Source organism: Aphis gossypii, unplaced genomic scaffold, assembly GCF_020184175.1.
Source record: "Aphis gossypii isolate Hap1 unplaced genomic scaffold, ASM2018417v2 Contig00516, whole genome shotgun sequence".
NCBI classification, from domain to species: Eukaryota; Metazoa; Arthropoda; class Insecta; order Hemiptera; family Aphididae; genus Aphis; species Aphis gossypii.
Window position 1 is genome coordinate 30,590 of NW_026083139.1, and position 19,138 is coordinate 49,727.

A 19,138-nucleotide genomic window follows, 5' to 3' on the forward strand; every position below is an offset into this window, starting at 1 on the left:
ACCGATAAGTACCTTTTTAAATTTTTTTATCTGGTCACCATACATATTGAGATAAATTTAATGGGGTACGATAACGGAATCGGTATATCCCGACCGCGGCCGCAACCTGCCGGGCCGACCGTTGGAGTACGATAACCGAAAAGTACCAAAAAGACTTCAAGTGGTTAATGTTTGGTTACACTTATTATAGGTTATAATTATTAATTAGAGTACGAGTTAATATAAGTAAGTTATACACTTCTAGCTTCTATATTGTAATGATATGCGTTTAAGCCATCATATATTTTAAATGTTAAGTATTTAAGAAAATAATCATAATAATTATTAGCAATTAAGATTAAGCACACACACATACACACACACACACATTAAGATATCATATTATAAGAATTCCAGTCTGCCGTTCAGGCGGGCATTCGCGTTATTATTGTCTTCTTGTACAGACGGCCAAAGGCGAGTTTAAAAGACTACGCAGATCGTCTGGACAGGAAGATATAGTTAAATAGTTATAAATGTTTGTAATAATAATTAAAAATATATATATTATTGTGTATCAAAAAATTAAATACAATTAACAAGTATAGTGATTCAAAGAAAAAGATTTTTTACTCTAAAATATAAATCGATCACCTAATTCCATATCTCAGACGAAAGCCACGATTTCAACAAACAAGTCTACACGGGAATCAGAGAGGTAATATAAGTTATGGTTATTTAATAAATAATAAATTTAGAAATATACAATCTCCCCCAATTAATTAAGTAAACCTCTTTTTCAAATCACTACAATATTCAGGAATCTAGTCATTTTAATACCTTGCCACCTAGGTCTATAGGTAGTGTATAGACTCTATGATAACAAAAACTGATAAACACTAAACAGATACAACAATAATTAGTAGGTAAGAAAATATTCTTATATTAAACTTAATAATATTTTATTTAATATGTATATTTTGATTGTACGTCTATTATGATATCTTTAATGATCAATATTTGGTTAACATATTAATTTTAAAGTGGGTGTTAATAAATTATCAATTTTAAAATTCCTAGACAAAAAATAATTATAATTAAGAAAAAACATTTTAAAAATAGATGCATGTTAAAAAGAATGTCATCAAGAATAAATTAAACAACTAATTTATTTGTTGAGGTATCCAACTAGGTATTAATCTATATTTTTAATATGTTAATTATCTAATAATTATTCTTTTCTTTCTTAAATTTGGAAATGTAAAACACAATTTATCAATAACATTACATGTACAATGAGGTATATTATAAGTTGCTTTTATTTTATATTATTCATAATAACTTATGTTATATTGAATCCCGGACGAAAAGTCCGGGGACAAAAAGTCCGGAATGAAAAAAGTTGGACTAAAAATCCGGGTTCATTTTTTGATTGCCGGACAAAAAGTCCGAGTACATTTTTACTGTCGGACAAAAAGTCCGAAAATATAAAATTGTCTATAATGTCTATATGTATTATATAAATGTAATATTATATTATATAGTCAGTTCATATATAATTAATATTTATTTTAAAAATGTAATTGTTGTACCTACTTTTATTATATTATTGTATTTTTTTTTATATTTTATTACTTCTTATTATTTCTTATACCTAAAATATAACGGAAATCCACTGTACACTGAAAGAAATTCATATATGAAAACAAAAAAAAATAGTTTCGTAGGTAGGTAGATACGAATATGGCTATATCTATCTTATGTTTATCGCGGCAGTATGTCTACAGTTTATCTACCATAAGATTTAAGATTATATCTACATACTACAATAAGTAATAACGATAATCAATGTTATTACCACGATCTCATCGATATAATCGATTTCATGAGGAACGTAGCGGGCTTGAATTATAAATTGAATTTGTCACTTAGTCAGTGTATCCCGAGACGCTAAAATAGCATTACATGATATGGAACCCCCAAGAAAAAAAAAACATGGATCAGAAAAAAATGTAAAATTACAATATTTATGTACGATGTTTGTTAATAACGAGTTAACAAAACCAGAATTCTTAAATAGAATTGGTCATTGCTTAAGAAAACGAAATGTAGAATAAATTATTATTGTTATTATAAATGTAGACTAGATTTTTTAAAACGTATAACTTTTTTTTTAAATATTATTATTGTAATGACATCGACAATCATTTCTTAGGAAACGTATTGTATATAGGTATCAAATTATTATTATTATTATTATTGTATAGGCAAACGTAATGTATATAATATTTAAATATTTTTTCTGTGTCGGTAATCGTAGAAATAATAAAATATAAAAAATAATTTTAATATTTTTGTTATTTTGTATTTTCGGACTTTTTGTCTGACAGTAAAAATGTACTCGGACTTTTTGTCCGGCAATCAAAAAATGAATCCGGACTTTTTGTCCAACTTTTTTCATACTGGACTTTTTGTCCCCGGACTTTTTGACCGTTTACCGTTATGTTATACTATAGTAATTTCAACCAATATTAAATATCATTATTAATATTATTTTTACAAGTATAAATTTTAAGCTGAAAAAAATAGTTACCTATGTATAGATTTAGATGATTTATTAGTTATTCTTACTACCTAACTTAAACTTAGAATGTATTAAACATTTATAAAAACTTGTCACATGTTTTTGAAAAGTATTTTCATAAAAAAAAAGAGATGGATGACACTGTAATGGAAAATTCAACATGTGAATCAAATGATCAGAAGGAGATTATGACATTTAAAAGGTGTGAACAAAAAACATATAAAAATAGCTCACACATGGTTGGAGTATTTGAAGTCCTTCAATCTTTACGCAAGTATATAGAGAAATTTAATTTTTTGGCTGATGGCAAAATGACAAGCATAAAGCAACTAATTTTTGTTTTTAGAGATAAAGTTTTATGTGATATCAGAATAAAAACGGATGATGGTACAATAATATTTGGACATAAAGTTGTTTTGATATCAGTTAGTACTTATTTCCGTGAGATTTTCATTGATTTTAATGAAAGCAATATAGATCATATTAATATAAGAGAATTAGATTCAACTATTTTACAACTCTTGATAAATTATATTTATACTGGCGAAATCATAATCACTAAAGGCAATGTAAAGGTATGAAATAAATAAATATTTAATTTTTATGCACAGCTATAATGATTTATATGCATTATTGTTGCTTTCTATAGGTCTTGTTAGCAGCTGCAAATCTTTTACAGATAGACTATGTAAAAAATGTTTGTTCTGAATTCTTACAAACACAACTAGATGCTTCAAATTGTCTTAGTATCAAAGCATTTGCTGACTTGTATGACTGTATGGAATTGTCGACTAGTTCTCAAACATATATTAAAAATCGATTTTTGTATGTATATAAGTATATTTTTTATTTACTTCAATAAATTGTATAAATTAAAAAAAAAAAATCAATTTCAGAGAAGTGGTTAACTATGATGAGTTTCTATCTTTAACTTCTGTAGAAGTAATTAAACTAATTTCCTGTAATGACATTATTGTTCCACTAGAAGAAAAAGTAAGTAAACAAAATTAATAATAATAGTTTATTAGATTTAGTATTTTAAACACTTACACAAAAAATGTGTTAAGTATCAATATAATTTTGTACCATGGTAGTTTGAAAGGATTATAATTGAATTACATTTACCACAGTCATAAATAATAGCTGTGATGTCGTCTAGGATTTGAAGAGATTTAGCCAAATATATTTTTTAATGTGTTAAAAAAAAAAAAATGTTCAATGAGAAATTAACTTAGAACTTAATTCTTAAGTGTGTTATGATTTATGAGCATTTTTTAATATAATTTTACGTACTCATAAGTTGCTTAAAAATTAAAATACTATAAAAAATTGAAGAAAAAAACACAAATAATCTTCTAACTTTTAAGTTTGAAAATAGATAATTTTATTTAAACTATACAGTATAAATAAAAATTTGTCAAATTGTACATTTTTAAGATGTAGTATCTTTTATTACAACACAATAAATTACAGAATATATGAAATATTTATGTTTCTTAAGAATCACGATAAACTATGGTGTGTGTGTTGATAGAATTATAAGTAACAAAAGTAACTAAATATAATTAAAATACTGATAACAGTTATTTACAACGTTTAACATTTAAAAATAAGATTATTATACTTAAAATTTGTTTTAAAGTAGAGTAATAGCTGGAAGTCCATGAGCATTGTGTCCAAATAAATTTTGAGTGGCAACTACTTCACCAGTTTTTAGAATCCTTTATTCTTAAAGCATAAATTGTCCTATTTTAAAGATTAAAAAAATATTTTAAATAATTTTTGACTTAGCACTTGAAATTCTTGGCTATCTCTAGAAAAAATATTCTTAAATTTAATGTAATCTTTGATGGGTGGTATAACAAATATACGACTCGGAACTTGGCAGATACAATTAATGTTTTAAATATTATATATTAAAATGCTGATATCATATGAATTCATATTGACAATTCCTTATATATTATATAATAATAAACAATAACATTATATTGATTTACTATAGGTATTTGAATGTGTAATTCATTGGTTAAAACATGAATTGGATAGTAGAAAAGATTTTTTGCCCGAACTAATGGAACATGTTCGTTTGCCATTGATCTCAAAACAGTATTTATTAGAAAAAGTAGTTGATGAACCTCTTCTTAAAAGTAGTCCTAAATGTATGTTTTTCTGAACATAAATGTGGTATTTATTTTAGTTGTATATATGTTATTACTTAAATAAATTTAGGTAAAGATTATATAAACGAAGCATTGCAATTTCATTTATTAAAGTATCTACAACCCTTCACAGTCTCACAAACGATTCGGAGTACACCTAGACAGTCTATTGGTTTTCAAAAAGTATAATTCTGTTTTGATTTATAATTTCTCTTTAAACAATTATTTTATTTATTAATTTATTTATTTTAGGTTATTCTAATGTTATGGTACTTTAAATCAAGAAACTCTAGTGTAACTTACTGGTATGACAACATTTGGCAGCCTGCCCCAACAATGAGCAAATGGTTTGAATATGGTCGCTTAACTGTAATCAATGATCAATTTGTATTAGCTATGGGTAGTGTTCGTCTTGGGTCAAGTTGTCAACGTGTTAAAATGCTTGATATTTCTTCACAATCACCCAGTTGGATACCTATGATGGACATGTTAGTTAATCGCAAAAATTTTGGAGTAGGTTCATTAGATAATTGTGTATATGCCGTAAGTCACACAATACATATTTACATATTTATGTATACATATTTTATGTTATAAATATATATGTTATAATAATTGATAGATTGGTGGTTGTGATGGAGATACTAATATTAAATTAAATAGCGCAGAGGTTTTTGACACTAATACCAATAAATGGAAAATGGTTACAAGTTATATGTCTACTAAGAGGTCTGGTCATGATGTTGGAGTACTCAACAACCTCTTGTATGTTGTAAGTATAAAGTATATATTTTATTTTTTATTTTGTATGTGATTTAATTAATTTGTGTAGGTAGGAGGTCATGATGGTAATGTATTTTTAAACACTGTCGAATGTTATGATCCCTGCCTTGATATATGGACACCAGTAGCAGCAATGTCTGAATGTCGCTGTAACTGTGGTGTAGCAGTTTTAAACGGTGTTTTATATGTTATTGGTGGTTATAATCAATCAAAATGTCTCAAAAGTGTTGAAGCCTATACACCGAGTTCTGGAGTTTGGACTACTATTGCTGACATGCATTTCTGCAGACGGAGTTTTGGTGATTTATTTTTGAAGAAATTTCTTATTATAATGTTATTAAATTACTCTTTTTAATATAGGAGTAGTCATATTAAATGGTTTATTACATGTTATTGGAGAATGTTTCGATAAAAATGTTGTGAATTCTATTGAGATTTACAATCCCAAAACCAATACCTGGTCATTAAAAGCATTGTCAAAAAATGTTGGTTACATTTATGGCGGAGTTGTTGTTAATAGACCTTCACATTTTAAAACTTATGATGATTAATTGTGTACTTACCTATTATATTATGTTTGTATTCATGTATAGTTTTTGACAGTGAATAATTTAATATTTTATACATTTTAGATTTTCTGTTTGTTTAATTTTTGATCAAAATGTTTCCATGAAGTTCAAAATATATTCTATTGTAAAGTCAAATTAACAAGGATAATAATTTATTAAATTTGTTTAGACTATCTGAATATTAACTTTATATTGTATATGTGGCAACTGATAAATGTTGCAGGATTTCTGTTGTTTGATAAATTTTATTATACATATATATTTTTTTGTAGTTTATTTTATTTAGTTGAGCTATAGTAATATATGTAGTTTGTATATTATAATACACTTGATTTATTTTTAATAGCAAAATCATCTAAAACAACTAAAACTAACATTTAGTTGCTTGAAGCTCGTATAGCAAATTAAAATAAAGAAATGAAACAAATAAACTAAATTTATATTATATTTATTTATATCATATATTATGCTTATAAAACAATTACATAAATATAAATTACTGTTATTGTGGCATAGGGTGACATCTAGTTTATGGTTTTGATGCAATTGTTTGGCACTCATAAAATTTAATGCAATGCACTGACTAAGATAATATACTAAGTATAGTACAATATGAACATTAGAGTATTATATAATATTTATAATCAATGATACAAGATTTCTCATCAATATAGCCAATGATAAATAGTCACCGGCGCTTTGGTCACCCAACTTCACACACGTTCCTATCCTGGGAACATAAAAATTACAATTAATATATTAATTATAATTGTGTATAAAATAGATATATTTTGTCATGGTGTATATTATATTCTATGATTATTTCTTTTTACGTGACTTATTCTAGCATAAATATTATTATAAATTATAATATAATAATAAAAATGTTATAATATCTACCAGCTACCTAACTTAAGATTTTTGTAATACGATCAGTGTTTCTGTGTTAGATATATTTCAGTTCAAATGTTTATTTGAAATTTGAATTCAATGTTTTATCCGTCAGATGGCGTTGGTCATTTCTCCGAGGGAACAATATTGCAGAATAGTTCGATCAATGAAGCGATTTAATCATAGAAGTATGGAACACAAGTTTCTGTGTAGACGCGTAATATGGACCGATTAGATTTTTAAGTACAAGGTATGTCCAGAAAGAAAGTTCCATTGGGCAATAAAAACAAGTAAAATAAAATGTATGTATTTGAAAAAAGAAAACAAATTATTGGAACGTTAGGTAGGTAGGTAAGTACAAATATTAATCTATTTTTCTATACACAGTTCACACCATTGTTTAAGCACTTTATCATAACGAGTCACAAGTTTTCATATTCTTTTATCATAGAAAGATACTAACTAAAGATACAAGGTTTCAACAAGAAGTTGTAAATAGAAAACGGAACTTACTTTCTGTACCTATATACCTCATAAATTTCCAGAGAGAATTGAACGAAATTTATTCGGGTATTATACACTTTTTAAAATTATTTGTTTGGTACTGTATAATAATATTATACTGAAGAACGTCATCATAAGACATTTATGTTATACTGAATTTTTAGTCTCTGCAGTTGCCCATTGCCGACGCCCGGTTTATGTACTTAATGCTTTTCATGGTTTTCCAGTTTCTACGCATTATGTTTTCAGTGGCGCAAATAGGAAAAATATTTAGGGTGGTTCAAATCCCAAGAATTTTTATCTAAAATTATAACGTGTTGCCGTGTTCGTACATTGTATAAAGTTTTAAAGATATCTGTATTTCTTTAAATAAATAGGTAGGTACAAGGATATTCAATGTGATTGTAAATACGTCTCAGTTTTTTCAAAAATATTTAATATTTCTTCGTTATTGATACAAATATCATTTTCTATATTCAAATTAATACTTAAATTGCTGAATCTATCTTGATTCATACAAGTACGTAACCATGTTTTTATACGCGTCGCATAGCAGAAAATGATCTCTTACAGTTTGCTGTACTTACTAGAAGAGTAATAAGCTACTTGAAACAATTGAAATATATATATTGCAAAAATTTGTAAATACTTTACAAACGCATAATGTCAAATGCTGTTTAATTTTCTCTAACCTTTAGTTTTCACCCAAAAGGGGTTTTGAGTGATTTTTTTTTTGGGGGGGGGGAAGGGTCCTCTTATGGCCTATTATGCGCCACTGTATGTTTTATTGTTATTGTATGTATAGTGTATACATTGATACGCCGCACTTACAACGTGTTAGAGTTAGACGATTACTTACACGTGTGTCGATTACTCGTTACAATATTAGGTAGGTTTGTTGGTGTCGCTGTAAATTCTTATTAAAGTTATTATAATCTGATGGCATTAAGACGTGAAACGTGTTTATCGGATAAAAAAAAATAAAAGGAAATTAATTCAATTTGGTAAATCGATCAATTTGATTTTGTTCGAAGTGGTGGCGTCGTTGTCGTCGTGTAGGTATTTCGTGAAACGGTTCTGCTGGTTTTCAGCAAACTAGTATGATTTATTATGCGATAAGATTATTTTTTTCCTTTTAATTATGTTATACTATATATTTACGTCGCGTAGGTACGTATGTATGCACGTCGTAAAGGTATAAATGTATTAAATAAAAATATATAAATGAGCACAACATGAGTTTATAATATATTATTGCTGTTTATTTTAAACGTTTTTTTTTTTTTTTTTAAAATAATTCTATTTAAATTAAACATTCCGTACGCAGCACAAGTTGAATAACACTGCACTGTATTTTTATAATATATTTATATGTATTAAGTATTTTAGACATTTTTTTAACGGCTAATCAAGTTCTATTGATATATAATAATATATTATTAGAATTTAGATCATACATTATATTAAAAATTTTTTTTTTAATTCGATAAACTGGTTATTTATTTCCGCAATACGTACCTATGTCCTATATAAAATTATATTATTAATTGTTGACTGTCGGGTTGTACACCTGTTGTTTACATCCTATGTTTTTGGGTGAAGCAAGGAATGTACCTATATGGTTTTATAATGTGTGTCGTGTGTATATGTATGTATTTTTAGATTTTGAGCGGAGTGATTTATGTATTGATTTTACAGAGATTTATTTTTTTCCGTCTGACGTCACCTTTTTATTTTTAAGACTGTAAAAATGAAAAGGTTTTCAACTTTGGAAGTGGATTTTGGTAGTAAATTGGATCTAGTTAGTGGTACTTTCTTCAGGAAGTCAAAAGTAAAAAATTTCCAAAAATCATTTTGTAATATACACCTAGTATATTATATATTATTGGTTATTATTTAAAAATATGAATGATGGAATGAACCTATTCACCTTATTAACAGTACTTACTACTTGCAGTAAGGTTAATACTAAGGTATTATTAACTCAAAAGTTAATAACAATAATATAATATGGTAAAAAAATATATTACTATGATAATTAAATACTAATAGTATAATAAATTGCTATTTGTTTGAAAACAAATAAATCAACTCACTGCAATACTATAGTAGGTACCTATAATAAAATAAACGACTTTAATAGATGTATTAAAAAACATTTAATGAAATAATATATGTGTACTTAGTGATATAGGTTGAAAGACTATCTCCGCTCAGAATCGTTTTTCTTATACCTACAATGATATTTTATTGAATTCAAATTACACATGAATTCAGTGACCCATTCAACACCTACCGCTATAATGTAAACAGCACAGTGGTATCTACTTGCCAAGAGTGCTATAAATTTACAAGGTAAAATTTTTCCAATAAAAAATTGACTGTATAAGTATTTAACTGACTCTTCTTTTATCATTCATAATATTATGTAGATTTATTTCAATTGATTATAATTTATGAAACATCTTAGAAAATTTTTAGAGCTGCACAGTGCTGTTCACATATACAGCCAAACGGTTAATCACATATTATACTTGCACAAATAATATTTAATGGCTTATAACAAATTGTTAACCTTCATTATTTAAGTATTTAGGTATGCTAAACTCTACCCAACACGGGATGTAAAATAGAGGAAGAGGGTGTATGCTTCAATGGAAACTTTAATCCTTGTCAGTAGTTCTGCGAGAGAGGGGAAACTTAACGAGAGTTGTCTCTATTTAATTTTTCGATCTCGATATTCGTCCTTGAGTTGAGGTAGATACTTAATACTTATATACCTTGACTATAACGCAGTGGTTGTGGTATCGGTACTATATTATGCTTGTCGGTGTTATCGAATTTCGTCCGGTGCTTACTTGTGCAGAGATCAACTGCTTACTAATCGTTATCACGAGTGCTGAAAGTGGTGGCGGAGATGGTGGTCCTTGCAGCCCAGTAGGTACTTATGGCCAGTGGCGTTTGACCAGGAATAAATTATTGCTCAGCTACGGGTTGTTTATGATCGTTCGATGGGTTTTGAAGGAATATTTTCTCATAAATAGTGCGGGGGGGCACTCAAGTCGAAATAAAATATAACCAACATTAATGTTTTAAGTGTAATTTAAATTAAATGACCTTGCGAATCAAACATTTTTCTATTCAACATCAATCATGTTGAGTTGCAGTAGGTAAATTCAATTTTTATTTTGTATTTTTTGATAAATATATTTTTAGGGCATTTAAATTTGAGCCCTAATTATTACAAAATAGTCAGTAATAATATTTTTAATAGTAATAATTAACAAGTGTATAATCAATGTATAGGACTTGATTGTTGATTTTTGAGAAGTTTAAGGAACTACAGTTTTTGTTACTATTTTATAAGACAATTTCCTTATTTAATTATAGAAAAAAATTTTTTTTTAAATAGGTACATGTAGCCATGTATGTAAAAATACTATACATTGTATATAGATAACATACTTACACTTTGCAGTACTTATAGAAACATTAAACCCTGTAGGTATATAACTTAAATACGTTTGTGCATGATTTATTCCTCCTCAAAATTTAATGAGCTGGTCAATTCAAATTATAATTGATAAAATTGCAAATGAAAATAATGTTTTTTGTTTTATTTAAGACCATAAAAATGTGTCACGATCGATATTTGTAATGGTAACATAGTTTTAGGAAGCCCTCCTCTTCCTTAGCCCCCTCCTGTCTATATATTTAGTCCAAACTAACTAACTAACTAAACTAACCTAAACTAACTGAGATGCCTTCCCATAATTCTAATACAATAATATTATTCTCGAGTAGAGTATAATGTATGGCATATAATATACACGTTACTAATAAATAAAATATTTTAAGCAATAATAAAATATATTTATAATACCTATATAGAATATAATTTATTCAAAATTTATATAATCTATGGAATGATTGGAATGTGATATGAAAATACATAATATATTTTAGTTATATCTTACCTAAGCACAGCAGTAATATAGCCTGTATTATAAGTAAAACGTATACTGTATTACTGTATATAGATATGCCTAATACCTATCTAATAAATACAACCGTCCTAAATTTATTACTTATCGTTAATTTATGGAATTCTTAATGTCATATCAAAATTCATTTTGATCGATCAGTTACGTTTCTCAGTGTAATTACACACACTCATATTTATTATATATATATAATATACATATATTGATAGATATTATTGACTATTGTGATACTGTTTATAACTATATAAACTATTATACTATAGACTTTGTGTTTATATATACTTACACATATTATCGTATATATACATATACTTAAGTTTATTTATCCTAATATCGAGGACAAAACCGTTTTATACCAAATATAATATATGCACGTAGTATAATTTATACTTAATAGAAACCTAATCGATATTATATAAAACTCTAGATACGTTGTTTATTTAATTATCTTCGGCGAATACTGACACAGGTCAGCGTGGCGCCGACCAATTCTATTAAATCAAATTTTAATGCTTCAAAATTAACATATAATTCTGTATACGCGAGCCAATCGCTCTCCAATATAAAATAATAATATTATACGCACGCACACTTTTAAGAATTTATATAATATTGAAGGCAATATTAATATTTATAACTGTTCTTATTTTATACTTTCTATACACCATCCGTTGATAATAGGGTGATAAGCTCCAGATCCTATAATTTGATGAGTATTAACTCATCTAGTTTGACTGTGACCTAAAATAATTCATGCTAGGTACTTAATTCAACCTATCTATAGTAAGGTAAAAATATGTTTATTTATATTTTTGTTTTTTTTATTATACATAAGTAATGTATATTAAACTTTGTATTCTACTGTGTGTATTAAATTATAGTAAATAAAATGTCTTTATTTTAAAAAAATACGAAAATTATATAACCATTGTGCAAACCTATATGCAAATTGAAATCCATTTTTTCGATGATAAAAATTAAAATAAGATGGACATTTATGTGTTGGTATGATACTATATTATGTATTTTATTGCTTTACACATGTCTATTACATATTTTAAGCTTAAAAAATAATTTATTTATCATTATTGAACTTTACAAAAATGGAATTACCTATTTTGACATCACACTGTTTTGTACATCACTAAAGATAACATTTTTTTTTTTTAAATTAACGAGAATCTTTAAAAAATGATATTAAGAAGCATTTCAAGCACATAATAACAACGTAGCTAATAAATAACAATATATTTATATATTATGTAATATAGTTTATAATATTGATAAAAATTTTTTATACAACTACTGAAGTACGAGTAGTTCGTTATTCAAAAACTATTTCTTTGTATGAAACTTTAAAATTACAAAAACAGTAAATATTTACATAGGTAGTTAAAGTAACTTTAAAGTAACTAAAAAATTAACAAAAAAAATTGATGAGTGAAACGTCATCACTTACCTAACCGTGATGCACAACTTTAATCATCTAAGTTTTAATTGTAAGTATATAATATTTTAATTATTTATCACATAATCCTAAAAATAAGTTTTAAGCTTTTCATTATTTTTTATCACTATGTATATTGAATAATATAGTTCATAAATTATCTATTTTGTGATATAAATATGAATTGAATAATAATTGTTAATTTAAAATTCAAATAATATGCTCAAAATGTGTGTTGGCGTCTGCAAGTATCGCCTGAAGCCAATATCAAAAAAAAATAGTTTAATACATCAAAAAAAAAAAAAAAAAATAAATGTATTTAAACTCATTTGTCTGTATATTTGATCAGAACTAAATTATCTAATACGATTCGGAATAAATATGCAAAATATATCACTAGTATACTAAGTGTTTATAAACATGCTTAACACGTTGAATTAAAAACAAGAGAGAAGTGGTCGTAATTCGTAAGTAAGCAATTAAATTTTTAGCATTTACCATACATAGCACATGTCGAATTTATAACACTATAACTATGTTCATAATAATATTGTAGACCAATAGAAAAAAAGAAAGTAAATGCCTTCGATATCAGAACAACCGCAGTAATATTGAGTTGTGCGGTCCGTGCGGAGTAGTCGTATCGGGAACGCTGACTATTGTTTTTAAAATAAAAATAATAATATTAGACTGCTATAACATCGGCAACACGATGCTACATATATATACATATTATATGGGTACGCGTGTAAGAAATATGCATAAAATATAATAATAATTTAATATAATATACGAACAAGTAATAGAGAAGCTGTAGTGACGCGCGCTTGTATAATAAATTGATATTAACCTCCACGGTGTTTTACAGTTACGCGGCAGTTTTAATTATTATCACCTATCGACACTATTGTTTGCAAAATATTTATTGTTTGGCCGTATGCATAATATCATAGACGTCACGCGTGGAACGTATGACTATTGAAATTTCGATGTGACAATGAATTTCGTTCAACACTAAAATAATATGTATCATTGTCGGAAAACAAAAAATATATTTTAAAACATCTTTAATTGCAACAGTCTGCAATATTATACATCTATGAATATATGGAACGGCCTGTATGATAAAATATAATAAATAATAATCTTAAACAAAAACTACATACTATATAATACATAAATAATATATATACATATACTAGATGCAGTATAATCCGACTTAGTCCGGGAAAAATTAAAAAAAAAAAACTAACATATGGTGCTATAATACACCGTCAAATCGTTATTTCTTTTTAGACTTTCATAATCATTATTTAAAGTCAAACTAAAAAAGGCAAGTTATTACAACATTGACAATTCATCAAGCTGTGGTACAAGACATGGTACGAAAAAATTGTTACCATTTTATTTTATTTTACTCTGAAGATGGTGTATTCAAATTTATCACTCAACGTTCAAGATTTGAATTTATAACATAGTATACATTTTAAATTGAAAATAGTCTCTTATTTATATAATTTACTATATACGTATTTAGTGTACAATAATGTGCTAAGTCTAATAATTTGACGACCAATTCGATACATGTATGTGAAGTATACTTACACCAGGAAAAAAATGACAAAAAATGTTTGCAATGAATATTTTTAATAAGATGATTGGTTTCATAGAAAATAGTTTTAAAAATATGTTGTGAAAATCTGACTGATAGCGTTACAGAATGATGTATTCTTATTTCATCGCTTAGTGTTCTAAGAACAGGAGATTACGAGAGATGAAATTATGCTTAAAAGTTAAAACTTTTCTGAAGAATCTAGCTAATATATAGCTATATTTTTCTAATTCATTCAGTGGTTTTGGAGGAGAAGAGTGTCATTGTGAAATACATTTCTCATTTATTTAATTATTAGTTAGGATACGGGTGGGTTTTATTCTGTTGACAGACGTCGCAGTAAATAACGATTGAAATAAATAATTCATAATCATAAAGTCTTTATAGCTAAACACAAAAATAATTTTATTTTTGGATTAGAATAATTATAATTCAACATTTAATTTGTATTATCTATTATTTATTCACACTCAAAGCCACGACGTAAGTAATTTGTTGTAATCTAATGTTTAGACTCTTTAGAGCAATAAGTCACAAAACTTAATCCCAATTGGGTAGTTAGGACGTTATATGAATGTCTTTTAATGGGTTAATGGGTATATTTAATTTATAACAATAGTTTAAAAAAAATAATACTGAACATTTTTAATATGATTTATATGTGAAGAATAGTGCGATTACCAGACAATCGACCCAAATTCAAAATTAGACCTAACCAAGGAAAAGTAATGTTTTCAATGTGTTTGAGTTTTTAATTAGGTATAATTGTTTTTTTTCCATGTAACTAATAGTAACTAGAAATAATAAAAAATTCAATTTGATAAATATTTATTAATAGTTTACGGACAAAATTGCAAAAATTATCATTTATCATTATTTATTTAAAAACAATAGCAAGTTTTTCATGATATTATAAACCTTTTGTTATGACGGATAAATGATATTTTATGAAATTTGAAAATATCTCATAAACCACAATTGTTTTGTTGAGTAATTGAAACCAATATATTATAACAAATAATATAATATATATTTTACGTAGATGTTTTTTAACATTATTTATTTATTGTTATTTAATTAATATTTTGATATTTTTAATTTTATGTAAGCATACACATTACATATAATATTATATATTTATACGTATATGATGTACTCATGTTTTATAAATTATAAACTTTATTATTGAACATTTTTTTATCATCCTATAGACAGTGATTCTAAAATTGTGCCTAAGTAAGCTAACTATTTTAGATATTCTGAATGGAGTGTATTGATTTTACAATGATGTGTATTTTTTTATTTGTGTTTAAAGGTATTTTTACTGGCAGAGAAAATGCTCTAATTATCAATATTGAGGGTAGTAGAAAATTTGATCAAGTTGATACTCTTAGGAATTCTAAATTGAAAATTCTCATTACTTTTTAAAATTATTGAGAAATAAAAATTAATAAAATTTTATGTGTTAATATATTATTATCAAAAAAAATTGTTTCAGTTTCGAAGTAAAAGAAACTTTATAATTTTATATTAAATGTTATTAATTAATAGTATACTACTATAAACCCATCGAATTATAAATATAAAAAACATTCCGTTCAGAATCTAAAATGTATCTAAAGAATTAAAAAAATAAATGAAAAAACTTTAGAACTAATACTCGTTTTTAACTAAACTTTTCAGGGTTGTTATTTTCGATATACCTATAAGATAAGAAATACATTGAAATTAAACGTCTGTCAGAAGTTTGAATAATCGATGACGAACAATAAACACCAGTAAGTATATATATGTTCAACTAGAAACTACTTTGACTCACAATATCAGAACGGTTGACTTTACACCCCAAACAAATACTAACAATAAAAAAAGATTATCTGCGGGCTACGACTAATTGTACAAATATATACATGACATTTCAAATATTTGCTCACTATCCATTTAGATTTCACATAATTCGTCCCGTACTCTTGTCAACTATATTATTATTATAAGGAGATTGTGAGTACAAGGGAAACTATGAGGGTTGAAACAATATACTTAGATACTAACTTCCGTTCTTGTTTAGGTGTATTATAGGTGTTCAATTAACCAATATGTGAATGCTTCATAAGTGCATAACCTTTAGCAAAAATGTAATACGTGTTTATGATTTATATATATATATATTACTTTTTAAAGCTAAAAGCATTAAATAAATTGGTATTTATGTGATTTATATTGAGCTTGTTATTACACCAATCCATAATGATATACCACATAACATGGGATAGCAAATATGGAATAACTATTTATACGTTTTATGGCATGGAGACCATTGGATTTTTCAATGGTTTATATAACAAGTAAATAAACGATATAAGTTTTTTAAGTATAAAAATATATTACATCGTTAGTTATTTTTCAAAGTAGCGATACATAAATGTAATCGTTTCCAAAGCAAATATATTAACTGAAAAGTGATTTTATTTAAATCAGTTATAAACAATTTGACTGGGATTAGGTACAGATAAAAATATCATGTAGCTCCATATTTATAATTTTTATTTATATTATTATAATAATATTTTACTTATTTTTACCCTATTTACATATTCTAAACTGGCTTTTTTAACTTAAAAAAATTGTTTACAGTCAACCTGCAGTTTGCCGGGATCAGCTATAGTGTATTATAATATTGCCTTTTAATCTTTATAAAGGTCATAAGGTGCTTACATTATCTTATGAAATAAACGTCTAGCATAATGGCTTTATAAGCATTTATAATGAAATTACGCAGTGTTGAATTTGTCAAAATATTTATATTAGGATTCTGGATGTAGCTTTATTTCCAACGTCTTTATGATAATTTAATGCCGGATGACACGATTTAATTTATTCTCCAATTGATTCGTCGTTTAGCGGCTTTAAAACATTTCACATTATTTTTTTGTTGGTGTAGTTTACAAACGTCGAAGGTGTATAAAAAAAATAAATAATGACAATTTAATCGATAAAATTGAGAATCTTTAACCGGATTTCAGCATATAATAATAGTTATTAAAATCATAATATAATAATGTTGTTGAGATTGATCGACTTCTTATTAGAGAAATTATTTTTAAAGAGGAAAAAAGAAGATAGCCGACCCGTGTTTGAAAAACAATAATTATCAGTAGGTAGTTGCTATAACTATTACTATTATAATGTTATATGTGGGTATCTATTATATGCTACTAGGGCCTAACGTTTAATATTATGCTACCATAATAAATCATATCACGTACATATATTATGTCTGTATAATATGCGTATTTTAAGAACTGTGTATAACTAATAATAATAATATAACGTATGTATAGTATAATAATACGAGTTGCATAAGAAACAAATTGTATGATTTTTTTAGAAGGATATTATTATGGGCAGACTGACGTAGTGCTCTATATGCAGTCAAGTTAATGTATGGTATGAAATTCAAAAACTAATCACTTTCTTAATAGAAATAGTTTAAATAGATCATTAAGGTATACCTACTGAAATAATATACTATTTATATACTTGCAGTGTACTAGAGTAAATTATGTTTTATTATAAATTTATAATATTACCTATTGTATTATTGTAAAATACAAAAAAGAAATACAATTATTTTACTTACTTACATGTATATTTAGCATTATTTTACTATTTTTTTTTTGCGTTTATTTAAGTATACTATGTAAGTAAACGTATAATATTTTTACTAGCTATTATTTTTATATTGTTTAATAAACTTATTATTTCCTAACCCAATAAGTTAACAAAAACTATATTAATATTGTATAATATTGTACAGTACTTATAATAATACCCATATTATACAGAATAGTATGTACGTGTATTCTAATAATAATAATTGTCATGTGTAATTTTCTAGTAGTTATAATTTAAAATACATAGGTAGTATAATATTTGTATGCATAAAATCATAGTTCAAAGATTTCATTTTTCTATACGTATGAATTGTATCTAAAGTAGAATAATGAATACATGAATTATTATATTATTCCGTATAATACGATTTAAATTGATTTGACGACGTGAGTTATATGCTTGTAGAAAGTAGGTATATTCATATTTGCATATTTTTATTTTATTTTTTTTTTATCGCTAATTTCATTCGAAACTAATTTCCGTTTTAAAAATGTTTTTAACATTTGTCTCTTTTTTAAAACAGTGCCGACTGACAGTAAGACTTTCTCAATGTTAGTATCCCCGGTGAGTAGAATGACACGTAAGATTTATGAACATACAATATTATAGGTATATGTTATTAAGCCATTACATTCGTATCTAAATTAAGATAATAAATAAAAACTTTTTTTTAGCTCATTTGTACACACAGTGTACTATAAAATATTATCACAAAAGTATATAGTACGCATGGTAATTAATAACAGGGTATATAAATAAAAAAAATTATTATTAATACGATTTAAGCTTACTAGATTTTATTCAGGATTAATATCTTTGTACATTGTTATTTCATTCTTGAACAGTTATTTGATTGAATACGTCCGTTTGCTTTAATTAATTGTTGGTATTGTATTGTTCTAATGGATCATAAATTTAAAATTTGTACAAT

At 25.9% G+C, this 19,138-nt stretch overlaps 1 protein-coding gene and 1 long non-coding RNA gene across 2 annotated transcripts; both read left to right on the forward strand.

Moving 5' to 3' along the window:
• Positions 1-209: 209 nt before the first annotated feature.
• On the forward strand, positions 210-6,392 carry LOC114132821 (ring canal kelch homolog). Its single transcript, XM_050209550.1, has 11 exons — positions 210-902; positions 2,671-2,834; positions 2,907-3,135; positions 3,210-3,385; positions 3,457-3,553; positions 4,566-4,722; positions 4,793-4,905; positions 4,975-5,265; positions 5,345-5,494; positions 5,555-5,804; positions 5,866-6,392. The coding sequence occupies exons 2-11, from the start codon at positions 2,692-2,694 to the stop codon at positions 6,054-6,056; spliced, it is 1,797 nt and encodes a 598-aa protein (XP_050065507.1). The 5' UTR covers positions 210-902; positions 2,671-2,691; the 3' UTR covers positions 6,057-6,392.
• Positions 6,393-14,301: 7,909 nt separating this feature from the next.
• Positions 14,302-16,680, forward strand: LOC126554471 (uncharacterized). Its single transcript, XR_007606677.1, has 3 exons — positions 14,302-14,397; positions 16,216-16,310; positions 16,601-16,680. It is a non-coding gene; the product is annotated as an uncharacterized LOC126554471 (long non-coding RNA).
• The last annotated feature ends 2,458 nt before the right edge of the window (positions 16,681-19,138 follow it).

Coding starts and splice junctions, on each gene's coding strand:
- LOC114132821 (XM_050209550.1), top strand. CDS start 2,692: ATGGATGACACTGTAATGGAAAATTCAACATGTGAATCAAATGATCAG. Junction 3,386..3,456: donor TATATTAAAAATCGATTTTT/GTATGTATATAA, acceptor AATCAATTTCAG/AGAAGTGGTTAACTATGATG. Junction 4,906..4,974: donor AGTCTATTGGTTTTCAAAAA/GTATAATTCTGT, acceptor TATTTATTTTAG/GTTATTCTAATGTTATGGTA.